The following is a 13,850-nucleotide window of genomic DNA, read 5'->3' on the forward strand; positions in this document are numbered from 1 at the left end:
CATTGAGATGTTTTATTTACCACGACACGAAAACCACTTTCACCCTTTTTGTGTGCTATATAAATGACAATTCGCTCTTTTGTAATATAAATGTCACCCAGGTGTAGCATAAGAGCACCATCATAAGAAATTGTAGTGTTAAATTTTTGATTAAAATATCTTCTACCTCAGAAACAGAGATGGTCAAAGGCCCGGGTTTCAACCCGACGATTTGTAAAGACCGGGATTTAATCGGGCTAAAACCCACTTAAGCCCGAAATCAAGGGCAAAAACTATTTACAACTAAATATTTGTCGTAAGTCGAGTTTTCATTAAGTTTATGTAATTATATTATTACAAAATGTTTATTATTTTCTAATCTAGTTGATTTAATTTGCCTTTGCGAAATATGATGCATCCTTAGTCGTGAGACTCTTTGAGTGAGAATTGGCAAGGTGGATAATGTGTGGAGATTCGTTTCGTCTAAAAATGCTTTTTTACATCGAAATTTTCAGTAAGTATATTATATTTTCAGGTAGTATGGCAAATTTAGTATTCGACGCTTCCGCCCACGATTTTGGGCAGAATGGGTTAAAATCTTTCGATAAATCACAGGTAAAACCTGGGCGGGTTGATAGCCCACTACCCATCTCTGCTCATAAACGATAATAAAATATTAATAACAGCCTATGCACAGTACCACTGCTGGGCACCGGCCTCCTCTCACAGTGAGAGAGCTTGGACTGTAGTCCCCACACTGGCCAAATCCAGATTGAAAATTTCACACACATCATTAAATTGTGCAAGTTTCCTCACGATGTATTCTTGCAACGAGAGCTCATGGTGAATTTCAAATTCAATTTCATAAACAAATAAATATTAAACATCGCGTACGTTGCTCTGATTCCAAAGTAAATAACTAAAACACTTGTGTTATGGAAATCGGAAACAACGACGGTACCACAAACACCCGTGACAAAATAAATAATAATAATAACGCACACACTTAACATAGCCCCGCACTAGGGAAACCCTGAAAGTGACAATATAGAAAAGTTTTCTGCAACCGGTGGGTATGAAAACCGGTGTGCAAGCCACTCGACTACGGAGATCATCGAATTCCGTAAACTCAGATGTGCAAGCCCGGATTCGAACCCACAAACCTCTGCTCGAAAGGCGATAGGCTAAATCATTAGTCTACCACGACTATTATATACATAAATTATATATATTCATAAACAATAAACCAAATCCAAGTCCAATATTTTACTAGGTACTTTTATTTACAATTTTTACACAATTTCAATAAATTACTAAACTTTAATTATGTTTTTAAATATTGCCTTTCAATTATTAGTTTATAACAAGTTAACAAATAACCGGAAGACCTATCACAATTTACCAAGTTGCATAAACCTAGTCACAATAGCACCTAATTCAGTGGGCAAACGAGTACGTTCATTCGTAGACGCATAAGCGTGAACTACACGACTCAATTGAGAGTGTAGCTCTAATAACGCTTTTATACCAATGCTACGGAGTCTATCTATGTTGTTGTTTAAAAGCATGTCGAGCTCGGCTTTGTTTATCATTACTTTTGTATTTTCTGAAAAGGAAATTTTTTATATAATATCAAGTGACGGGACGAACAAGTCGTGCAGGTGATGGTAAGCTACCCGCCTGTCCATATAAGCTACCCGCCTGTCCATAACAGTTGCAGTGCCACTCAGAGCTTTAAATCGCAAAGATCTTAGGGGCACTGCCACTGCGCCCGTCAATTACTCACACTTACTTACCAAAACCATCATTTTGCTTGTCAGTTATAGAGTTCTTCTTTCCTATTTCGCAATTAATAATGGGATGTTTGTCATTATTTATTGGTATCAGTTTGTTTTCATTATCCGGGTTGTGCGGTTGGTGGGGGAACTGCGGGTTGGGGCTGGATGTCGTTCCTTCAACTTTGCTCTCTTCTGTGGTCAGCTTGAATGGTTAAAAAAAAGTTGTTGCATCCAACAGTATGTCGCTGCTTTGCAAGAATAATGGTTCAAAGCAAAATAGTTCATTTTGACTTATCACAGGGCTGCATTTAGAATGTGATAAATTTAGCTTCACATTGGTTAAAATCCCACCGTTGATATAATGTGCTTGGAGTGAGGTTCATTAATGAAGCTTACTAATTAGGAGTAAGGTTAATGAACCTCACTCGAAATTATTAAGAATTCATTCATTATTGAATGAAGCTTACTAATTAGGAGTGAGGTTCATTAATGAAGCTTAGGTACTAATAAGAAGTGAGGTTCATTAATGAAGCTTACTAATTATAAATGAATTTGAAGTTGTTATTATTAATAAATGTTATATTGCTGAATAAACGCTTCTTTCTTTCTTTCTTTCTATTAAAAAACTCAAAATATGTTCGGAAATGCAAACAAATTCACTTCTGGCGTTTGCCGGCCGCTACCGGGGCACGCTTGTTTAACTCGCTCGGTTCGTGTTGCACCCCTAAGCTCGATGGAGCAGCAAGTGGTTATGTGGGACTCCAGAACAGTAGGAAGCCCAGTATACCATCTATAACAACGCTGTTAAGCCCGCGTCTCAGGATCCGCTTGCTACTGAAACGCCTCGGTGGATGGTCTGTAGGAGCGAGCCCAGGCCTTCCGAGGATACCCCCGGGATAAAGAGGAACACCCTCACTCAAGCTTGGTGATATGGTCTCCGGTTCATGTGTAACTTAACCTACTAACGGGGATACTAGGCACCCAGGTTAGACCCCGCCCTGGCATTGTACTTTTGGATTCATTTGTTATGTTTATATAATTTTATCCAATAAATATCAATAACTTTGTCGAAACGAATGTTCAACAATTTTAGCTATGGAAAACACAGTAGGATAAAGATAAATTGCCAAAAAAATACATACATGTACCTAATAATTGTTCTACTAACAGTCATCGCACTAATGAAAAAAAGTCGACCCGTGTACGAAATAAAAAAAAGTTGTGTTTGTGATAGGTTATCCGGAAATTTACTCTACACCCACGACTACACTTGCCACGTTCGAAAGCATATAGTTTTCATCACGTCTTCCCTTGTTGGGCAGACAGCATGCTCTATCTAAACTATCAACATTGTATATATTACTACAAACTCACATTACATATTAGGGCAGTCCTTGGTCGTTTTCGAACACTATCTTCTTTATAATAAATATCTGTTCGGCGTTTGCAGCTCTTCCTTTCTCCTTTGTTTTTTCCGTCTTTTATCGCAAATGGCGGATTATATGTACTACCTGTAATAATTGTTTTTTTTTATTATTATTTACAGTTTCTCGAATGAGATGATATGTAACATCTAGCAATAAGACTTAATTTAAGTAACAACGTAGAACAAATTTGCATAAGTATATGTCAGCACCAGTTAACATATACTTTAATTTTTATATTCCTTAGTAGGAACACAGCTCCTTATGAAAGAGTTTATCCAGGGAACTACTGCCACCTTACCTATTTCAGCCAAGCAATAATGTGAGCATTTCTGCATTCCGGTTTCGAAGGGTACGGGTGCTGGAGAAATTACAGGCACATGGGACTTGTCAACTTACGTCGGGGGCAAGTGACAGCGCCTCTCAAATCTTTGTGATTTAAAGCTCTGAGTTATTTTGCTACTGTTATAGACAGGCGTGTTGCCATACTATCAAGCGCACGACTTGTTCGTCCTGTCACTCAGTTATTATAAAAAAAATATTCTTTTTAACTTTTTTCTTTACACCTTATTATAATTAGTTACTTTCTTACTCTATATACATCTACCTCACTCCTTATGTTAAAATCAAAATGCCGCTAACCTAATTTAGAAAAATAAATATAATCATTATAGTTGAAATCGTCACTATCAAAGCCTGTCTCCCCTCGTCTCCTTGCGATGATCTGGCATTCTAGCTCCAGATTTGTGTCGACTTCTTCTGCCACCAACGCATATGCGTCTGAATGCAACGCACAAACATCTTGACGATGTCGCTTCTCAGTAGATTGTCTGAAAAAAATATTTATTACGTCTATTGAAATGTTCCTAAATAAGATTCTAGATATTGGAAATGAAACTGTTGTTCTAGTTCTAAATTTGTTTGTTTTTAAACAAACCTACGTTTTGGCCACGGGTTACTGAAATGTTAAACTGGTAGTTATGTCTAACATTAATGCAAACAACTCTATTTTTCACAGTAGTTACAAAGATTCTAAATAACGAACAATTCTAACCTTTTTTATAAAAAAAAACCGACGTCAAAAGTTCGTGGTATTGCACCTATTTGCCAAGTTTTATTGAAATCGGTTACGCGAAACCGAATTGATTTACCCCCTAGTTTGTTACAACACCACAAGTGTTGTTAGTTTGCCACCTTATAGTTGGAATATTTTTTCTTAAATGGAACCAATACCAAATGGGGCCGGAGTTGTCGCGTAACATACATACAAAAAATATACAATCGAATTGATAACCTCCTCCCGTTTTCGTTAAGTCGGTTAAAAAAGAACAAAAATATAAAACTTAAATCTGGAATATTTTTTTTGTTTTTTATATTTACTTTAATTAACTAAACTCTAGAAATCTAAAACGCTCATCCCATAAAAAGAAAACCTATTGACTGATTATTTAACGTCATTGAAACAAATATTTTAGTGGCCTTTTTACAACGTATAGAGCCCAATAACAAATATTTTATTAAATATTATTAAACTCTAAAGAATTTCCATTACAATCGGTGCTTCTAATAGTATATGAAACGATGTCAAAAGTTATTTGACTACAGGGGCACAGGAGCGGTTTTATTTTGCAGTGCGATGCAAACGACGTGAAAATATTTACAGACAGTAGTAATGATACGTTACATTATGATTTTTATGGTTAATATTTGTCTATTTAGCGTACAGTATAGGATAAAAATATTTCATTATACTTTACTAAATATGCTAGGTAACAAAAATAATTACAAAGAATTGCAACAGAAGATAACATGCCAAACCATGACATATTCAAGTGTAATTACAAAAATAAAAGAGATTTTTGGTTACAATAAAATTGATCTAAGTAATTTTACCTGTCCAAATTGTATTGCAACGAATTAGCGCAAATAAGATCTACATCGTCAAGGAAATCTTTTGCGCAGTAACATCTTTGCAAGTCAATCTTACTTAACAACGTTTGGAGATCCATTGGCTTCTTTATCACGTCTAAATAGTCTTTCACCTAAAGATAAATAAACAAATATTGAGTGGTACGACTAGAAGTGACTCACGATACGAGAACGGTTTCCGGAAGTGACAGATTAAAGATCTATTCGCACATATCAAACCAACAAGTAATGATCAACAAGAATTTGTCTCTGTTTTATACAGATCTTTGTTTTATGGATTTAGAGTCCCCGCACACTACAGACTTTCTATCGGCCGATAGTTTAGTCGGGTCCTTAATCAGTATGAAGATGTATGCAAGTGCGCACATTATAACGATTCGATATCGATAGAAAATTTTGATGGGCTACCCAATTGCCTTCAAACTTTTCTGTCGGCAAACTATCGGTCGACTGCTAATCAGTACGGCGCTCTTCCAATCGCGCACATTTGCCGATCATTTAGTCGGCCGACTTCGGCGATAGCTTCACTGATGTTATAAAAAAAAACTTCACTCGGAGCGACAGCGCAGGGCGGTCGTGTTATGATAGCAATTGACATGTTCATTGAAGCTGGTTATGCTCATTCGATAATAGGCAAAGAATTTTTTTGGGAAGTCTAATAATTTGGAATGCATCATGTAAAATTTTCTTTGTAATAATGTATCACCGTGGATGGGACGCACGCAATACTCTCGGTTTCTGTTCTGGATCCTTTTCCTCCGTTGTATAAAAGCAATAATATTTCTAGACAATTTTATTTTCCTTACGCAACCGCTGCCTTCAAGAGCAGCTTACCAACTAGCAAAATTTTTCGAGAGAAATCGGACGACAGTTTACTAATCTGCGCACTCACCACCAACCAGACTGTTTAGTCGGGGTCAGTGTGCGCGCTAGCAGCCCAACCCGACTAAACTATTGGTCGATTAAAAGTCTGCGGTCTGCGGGGGCTCTTAACGGATTCTTTGCCGTAGCGCCACATGAGACAAATCTATGAAATAATAGTTTTAAATTGTAATTCATTTCGTAAAACTGGTATTTGCCATTGTTATGGGCCATGACTTACAATGTCCAAATTGACAGGCATAGTGAACTTGTAGAAACGGCGATCTGCTGACAGCGTCCTGCAAATGCAGCGAAGCGTAACCTTCATCAGCTGCAAGTTCTCGTACTCATGGCGCCTACGCCGTTCCATCTGTTCCGGATTCTCACCAGGTTTTTCTGGAGCTAAAACATTTATAGTCATCAACTCATCGCCGTTAAGACTCAATCGACCGAAGACCTTAGCCGACGAATTGTGTAGGAAAATATTGATGCGTGTTGATGAAATGTAGGATAGTAGCAAGTGGAAGGGTGTAGTCCCTGTCTACCTTGAAGTGGTAAGTAAGTCATGCAACGCTATTTTTGGAATACCAGTTTGAATACCAAGTAGCGGGGTAGACTGTGTCACGTGTTTCTAATGTGCGCGATTTGGGCTTAGATGTCAACCAAGAAGTGAACTTTAAAAACCACGTAATAAACATCATGCGCATAACCGTTAAGAATATTGGGCCTGATAATGATAAATGGGTGTTGCTGGGTCTGTCCCGATTACGCAGGCTAATATAGATGATTTTAATGCCATCATGCGAAAGAAATCGGCCTCGCTGCTCTGCAGATTACGAGATAGTTCCAATTCCATCCTAAGGGTGATAGCAGCTCAACACGATTCTTCCATCATGCACACTGTGTAGACAGATACATCTCGCACACAAAAATAGTGACTAAGTAAGTAATAGTAATTGTAATGTAATGGATTTCCCCATGACGTGTAATTTTTTAAATTTTAATTGTTATTCAGTTAATTATTCTTATTTTGTTTGCTAATTTGAATTTTTATTTTAGTAATTTTATATTTTAGTTATTTAAAATTTTTACTTTTGACTAAATTATTATTATTTCAGTGAATTTCATATTATGTATTTTTAATATTTGACATCTCGATTTTGAAAATTTTAATGTACACTTAATATATATGTATATACAATTGTAAGTCAATGTATATACACCATATATTCACCGTACACTCAGTTGTTACTAATATGGTATAAGGTTGCTTACTAACAAACTATGGACTTATGCTGTCTAAAAATAAAAGATATTTATTTTTATTTATTTAAATGCTGCAGGCTAGGTATTACCGCGGAACCGATGAAATTAAAACATTATATAGTTCAAGCAGGAGACATTTCACAAACTTCAAAAAGTGTATTTTTTTACCCCCAGCTCATTTTGTTCTTGACGGTATACTGTACCAGACATAAGAGGGAGCCTGGCATTGTTCAGGAACTATGAACTTCATTAAACGTATCCATTTCAAATAGAAATTTGAGAAGGGGACCCAAAGATCAACGTTTTTAGTGTCGGCAGTTCGCATAATTAATATCCTTACTAATGTTTCTGGAAGAATTCTAAATGGATTTTCATGGTCATTTTTCATCGTTCACTCACAAAATTTTCCAGAAGAAGCAATGTTTTTATACAATACTCAGTAAGAAACTTTTGTCACTGTCTATATATTTATACTTAATATTAAATAATAAATAAATAACGCACACACTCAACATAGCCCCGCACTAGGGAAACCCTGTGTCGCGGGTGCCATGGACACACACATAGACAACCACAAATTACACCCAAACTCACGAGAGAAATAATTGTAGTCCATACAACTATTTCTCCCGGCCCGGGAATCGAACCTGGGACCTCTGCGTGGCAGTCCGGCATGGTAACCGTTCGGCCACGGAGGCAGTTAATAAAATAAATAATAATAAAAAAAAGTAAATATTACTATGATATTGGGAATCCTGGAATGAAAATGTTTACAGAAATAAATACATAAATCAAATATTGGAATTACAGTATTTTTTCTTTGTTCATTCATAATCATAATCATGCTTTAGCAAGTTTAAGGAGTTGTCGTGAATTCAAAATTCGTATTTACTTTATTAAAATGAACTCTTTCGTCTGTATATAAATATATTTCGCAATGTCTTAATGTGATGCAGAGGGTAACCTGTCAGTAGTCCGAAATGACATTTTCCAGAAATAACGTTTGGTCGAAATTTCATAACCTCGAAAGTAATTTTAAGAGGAAAATGCTTTTTTCTTTTAAACCTAACTGACCCTAACCTAATATATACCTAATACATAACTGAACCTAATCGTGTCTTTGCGATAAACATTCAACATACCCTGAAAGAGCAACTGTTTCGTTATAATTCGGTTTTCGGTGTAATGAAAATTCGAAAAAACGTTACTTCGAACAAAAAAATGTTCGAGTTTGTGAGAGGTTACTGTTGTGGAGGCACTGCAATGCCCCTGTTAACTCGAGAAAATAAGACAGTATTAGCAATGCCTTTAATATTTAATACCCAATGATCTTATAGTACATAAGATGTTTTAAATATATTATAGTATATAAGAAACTATATACATTTGTTGTTTTATTCCTGTATTGGTATTAATGCAAACTATAGGAATCAGGAGGAAAAAGGGCGTGTCACAAAATTGGGGTTTATGAAACACTGTCCGAACTCGATGACCTAACGGTTTGCACTGTGGGCGCTGGATGCTGAGGTCCCGGTTTCAATTCCTGGTAGGACCAATTTGAGAAATGAACTTTTCTAAATTGGTTCTGGTCTGGGTGTTCTGGGAAATGCCCTGGGAATTCCGTTGCTCTGGTACTTATAGTACCTACAGGGAATTCCCTAGTTTGAGACCAAGCAATGGTGTGGTTGGCCGAACGGTTACCATGCTGGTCTGCCTCGCAGAGGTTTCGGGTTCACTTCCCGGGCCGGGAGAAATATTGGTATGGTCTATTTATTTCTCTTGTGAGTTTGGGTGTAATTTGTGGTTGTCTAGTGTAATATAACATAATACCATAACACCCACGACACAGGGTTTCTCTAGGAGGGTCTTAAAAAGTATAAGATCATTCCTTATACACAATTTTTTAATTTAATATTGCATATGAAACTATTTTTGTTATGTGTATCAGGTAACCTATATATGTTTTTTAAAACATATCATCGTGACCATGAGAACTACAAAATGTCGATAAACTTTATATTATTGTGGCAAACCTCGAGGTAACTCAGGATACATTTCCTTCTTATACACGATGGGCGGAACTAAAGGCAACTCCGTCATGACAGGCTGGAGAAAATTCAACACTTCAGAATCAGTTGGCATGCGCACTCTGTATATGCAGTCTTTATAAGCAGGAAATATGTCTTGCAGCTAAAATGTTGAAACAATTAATTAACGAACATTTTTTTAGAGTTTAAAACAAGCTAATTTACTAAGTTATTAAAGTAACTAATTCACCCACAATGGAGCAGATGTTAAAAAAATCTAAAAGCTATTAGCGGGAGTTACACATAAACCGCCTTTCGAATTTGCTTATCGTCAGGAACAGTGCAAAACCGCGTATACAGGGTGTAACCGTTAGTATGTCCAGGCGAATAAAAATATAAAAATATAAAAGATTTAAAAACCTTTAAACTGATACCTAAAGTATACGTTACCTAATGAGTAAAACGACAATTTTTTTAATAAAACTAGAAATATCCGAAATTTTAATTTTAAACGCTCCTTGGCATTTAATATGATAATCGCAGAAAGGTTTTAGTGGACCTACTTTGAGGTAACAATAAGTTTACGCATAACGGAAGTGCTATAAACAAAGTAATAAAACTATCTTTTAATTCAATAAAAAGTGATGTTTATTTTTAAGTACAAAATTTTGTATTCAAAGCAGTTTTTCGAAACTAAAGCGTCTCTACGAATGTCATATTAAAGGTATGGGAACGTTGAACGGTAAAATGGTGGATATTTCTAGTTTAAAAAAGGAAACTTCCGGTCCACAAATTTATTTAACGTGAAGTAAAAGGTAAAGTAAAAAAACCCTTATCGGGTTTTATTATGTAGAATTACGCGGTCAAGCAGAGAGTGACCGTGGTACCAAGCAAAAATGAGAAAGTGAAGGAAGATGGAACAATTCAAATTTAAAATTTAAATACAAGCAAAAGAAAAAATGATACGATACAAAAAGGTTAGATGACGGTGTAAGGAGGTCACACCGTCATATGCTTATCACACTGGACCAAAGTCTATGGAAGAAGGTTTTTAACATTATAACTTTTTTTTATTTTAATGAATAAGAGAATTCATATTTTGCACAATAAGCATTAATTTATGTTGTCTATAGACTAATAACATCAACAAAACTGATACCATAAGTTCCATGGTATTGAGATCTATTATGGCTTTAAGTATGAAATTGCCGTTTCGTACTGAAAAATTTAAAAAAATTTTTTGGTAAAATAAAATATATTTCTTTAATCAAAGTATTTCTCGTTGTCTATTCATTTCTGGCATCTAATCGGAAGATCATTTAAACTTTTTTTTTCTAGGGACCTGGACTCCACAAGCTGTGTGAAGGCATTTTGTACTGGTTCCTGGGAAGATTTTTTTCCATACAAAAAATTGTTCGAATCGTGGAAAATGGTCGTCGGTTGGGGCGAGGTCCGGCGAGTACGAAGGATGAGGGATGGTTTCTAACTGCAGGTCTTGTAGTGTTAACACTGTTTCTCGAGCAGTGTGAGGTGTTGCGTTATCATGGAGAAATAATGAAGCTGTTTTTCTGCGCGTTTCGCCGTCATTGTTCATATGCCATTTGTCATATTGTGGGTATGCTAACATTAAACAATCCCGCTAATTCCATGGTAGTTTGATACCGATCGACTTCCATCATCACCTTCAATTCGATGTTATTTACCTTAGTAACTGGTCTTGCTCGTGGTTCATTTTTCAAGTCGAAATTTCGAAAATTGTCGAAAAACGCACGGTGCGTTCGTTAAACACATTCTCTTCAAACACAGCATTGACATTATGAACAGTTTCTGCTGCATTAATACCATGTGGGATCTCATATTCGAAAATTACCCAGAGTTTCGCTGTATCCATCTTCACGTTACAAGCTGAATGTAAAAACAATTGAAAGTCGAACAATCAAATATCATGTTTTTTTTTTAATTAAGAATGTTTTAATTTTCGAGTGAAAATAGTTTCACTCTGAAATCTGATACCATACAGGTCTAATTTTAATTCAAAGTGGCCAGTACGATAAATCGAAAAATTCAAATTTAAACCCCTTTAAACCCCTATTACAATACAAGGAAATTATTTTAATCATCAAAACAAAAAATAATATGAGTAAAGAGGGAGTAACATTTGTTTTTTATGTATTTTTTCAACAAAATTTGCAAGTTTCCAATAAAACAATTATTAATTATAGTGCAATTTGGACAAGGTTATTACAATACCTCGAAAAAAAATTATGTTAAAAAATACAAAACAGAAATTAATTAATTACTATTTACCGCATATAATGGTTTCCGCACACGATTTTGGACAGAATTGGGTTAAATTTGGACGCTTTAACCCAATGCCCGAAAAACTCAAATTGGCTACATTTATCAAATACGCGGAACTATCCAGATCCCCGACGTTATGCACTATATACCTACAAATAATACTTGGATTACAATTATAGGCTAATCTATATTTTACCTCTTGTGGCAGTTTCTCAAAGTCACTACAAGTGGCAAGTAGCAGCGTCTTGTCCCCAACCGGTCTCGTCTTCCACATCTGTTGTAAAATCACAGCTCCTTGTTTGCTCTCTGCAGTACTACAGATAGTCAAGAGATCAGGAACGAAGATCACGCAAGCTCGATCAGAGAGACGGCAGTCTGCAAACACCTGTGAAGAAAAAGTTTTTGGGACAGAGATTTGGCCACAGTGTTACCCGATATTGGCTTAAGGGTGTGAAGAGATTCTTCTTGGTGTCTATCGTGAATTTACTACACGTATCAAAACTTTATCTAAAACATTCTAATGCAATATTTTACTCACAGAAATAACCGCCTGTTGTGGAGAGTTGTAACGCCCCGAATGTAAAGTGGCGACACTTAGCTCTTTCACCAAGCAATGATCTAACTGGGCTAAAAGAGCGGGCACGAAATGAGTTTCTGCACATTCTCCGCAAACCAGGAACACACCTGAACTGTTGCATAGAGAATATAGAAAGGTCATGACATATGAATAATATCTAGGTACATACACATTGATACATATGACATCTTGAGATGGCGTGACGAGCTTGATGCTCATATCTGCCGCAAATAATTTTTAAGATATCATAAAAACCATAACCCCGTACTTAGGATATTGAAATTCTTTAATGATATTTCAGCTATGCATTGTTAAGGTAAGTTCCGATAAGTCAAACACGTTAACTAGTTTTTACGGTTTTTAAAAAAGAATTAGAAAAAGAATTCTTGCTCTATTTTTAATCGACTTCAAAAAAGGAGGAGGTTCTCAATTCGACTGTATGTTCTTTTTATCTCTTTTTCTTTTTTTTTTGTATGTATGTTACGCGATAACTCCGGTATTTGTGAACCGATTTTCGTGGTTCTTTTTTTTTTGTTGGAAAGGGGGTACTTCCATAGTGGTCTCATTTCATTTTGAAGAAAATCATCCACCTCGAAGGGTGACTGTTCACGCATGAAAATTAATTTTTATAAATAGCGCCTAACTTTAATTTAGGAACAATTACTTTAATGGTCGATTTTGCTATTTCTCCAATTCAAGGCGTTTTTCTCTCAATATACTTTGAGTAGTGAGAACCGAGTTTTATTATCTCCAGTGTCAAGTCGTGTATAGTGGCGAACTAGGGGATATTTCAATAAAACTTAGCAAAGAGACGTAATTCTACATACTTTTGAGGTCGGTTTTTAGTACTCTGTACTGAGATTATTGTTATCTCCAGTGTCAAGTCCTGTATAGTGGCGAATTTAAGGATATTTCAATAAAACTTAGCAAATAGACGTAATTCAACGTACTTTTGAGGTCGGTTTTTTTAGTACTCTGTACTGAGATTATTTGTTATTTAATAAGGTTATTTGACCATTTGTCACTTAGCCGCATTGTAGTTAGTGGACGGCATATATGAAATCTTGGCCTGTAGTGGAGTTAAATCACGACGAATGAAAGAATTGACGGGAGCCCTTTGCCCTTATGTGGGATAGTAACGACTGAAGAATGAATGAATAAATTTACATTGCAAGTACTCGTAGGTACAGAGCGGCAAACATATTTCGGCTAAGGTAATAAAAGGCGCTAACGCTACCACGTTGAAGGAGACACAGTAACTGTTAGTTGATCATATTAATACCACCAATATTACACGCAGATAAATTAGTTAATCTCAATTACAATTTCTTTTTCTTTCGGGAAAACATGGAAGTTCAAAGTCTGATCTATTGTAAAACGTTTATGATATTATATATTTCCCAAATTCTACTGTTTTCAAACCTCTTACGACTTGATTTCGCACCTTCTTTCCCCAGGAGGAGGAAAGGCATTTCTCAGTAATATCGCTGCAGCATCAAGCTGGGCTTGCAACAACGGCGCGCAGTATGGTGGCAGACTGTGGACAACTATAGGACAGCTTCGGTTTCCCGATGGAAGCACCTCATCTATCGCTGCCTGGATATCTTCCATAGTCACTTGAACCTGAGCATGGAAAAACAGTAACTGATTCGACATCGACACCGGACAGCCCTCTTGGCCACAATCTGATGTTAAGCGACGATGTAAC

General features: G+C 36.1%; 1 protein-coding gene across 1 annotated transcript in view; it reads right to left on the reverse strand.

Moving 5' to 3' along the window:
• Positions 1-1,284: 1,284 nt before the first annotated feature.
• The window catches only part of LOC113231539 (tat-binding homolog 7-like), a 65,213-nt gene continuing 52,647 nt past the window's right edge, over positions 1,285-13,850 (reverse strand). The window contains exons 32-41 of the mRNA XM_026465861.1: positions 13,587-13,765; positions 12,104-12,254; positions 11,762-11,950; positions 9,271-9,427; positions 6,213-6,373; positions 5,075-5,223; positions 3,824-4,011; positions 3,132-3,268; positions 1,776-1,959; positions 1,285-1,585 (exon numbers count right to left, since the gene is read on the reverse strand). Of these exons, the coding sequence (XP_026321646.1) occupies positions 1,371-1,585; positions 1,776-1,959; positions 3,132-3,268; positions 3,824-4,011; positions 5,075-5,223; positions 6,213-6,373; positions 9,271-9,427; positions 11,762-11,950; positions 12,104-12,254; positions 13,587-13,765 (1,710 nt within the window). The 3' untranslated portion in view covers positions 1,285-1,370. The remainder of the gene's footprint in view (positions 1,586-1,775; positions 1,960-3,131; positions 3,269-3,823; positions 4,012-5,074; positions 5,224-6,212; positions 6,374-9,270; positions 9,428-11,761; positions 11,951-12,103; positions 12,255-13,586; positions 13,766-13,850) is intronic.

This window comes from Hyposmocoma kahamanoa, unplaced genomic scaffold (genome assembly GCF_003589595.1).
Source record: "Hyposmocoma kahamanoa isolate Upper Pololo Valley unplaced genomic scaffold, ASM358959v1 65, whole genome shotgun sequence".
Taxonomy (NCBI): Eukaryota; Metazoa; Arthropoda; class Insecta; order Lepidoptera; family Cosmopterigidae; genus Hyposmocoma; species Hyposmocoma kahamanoa.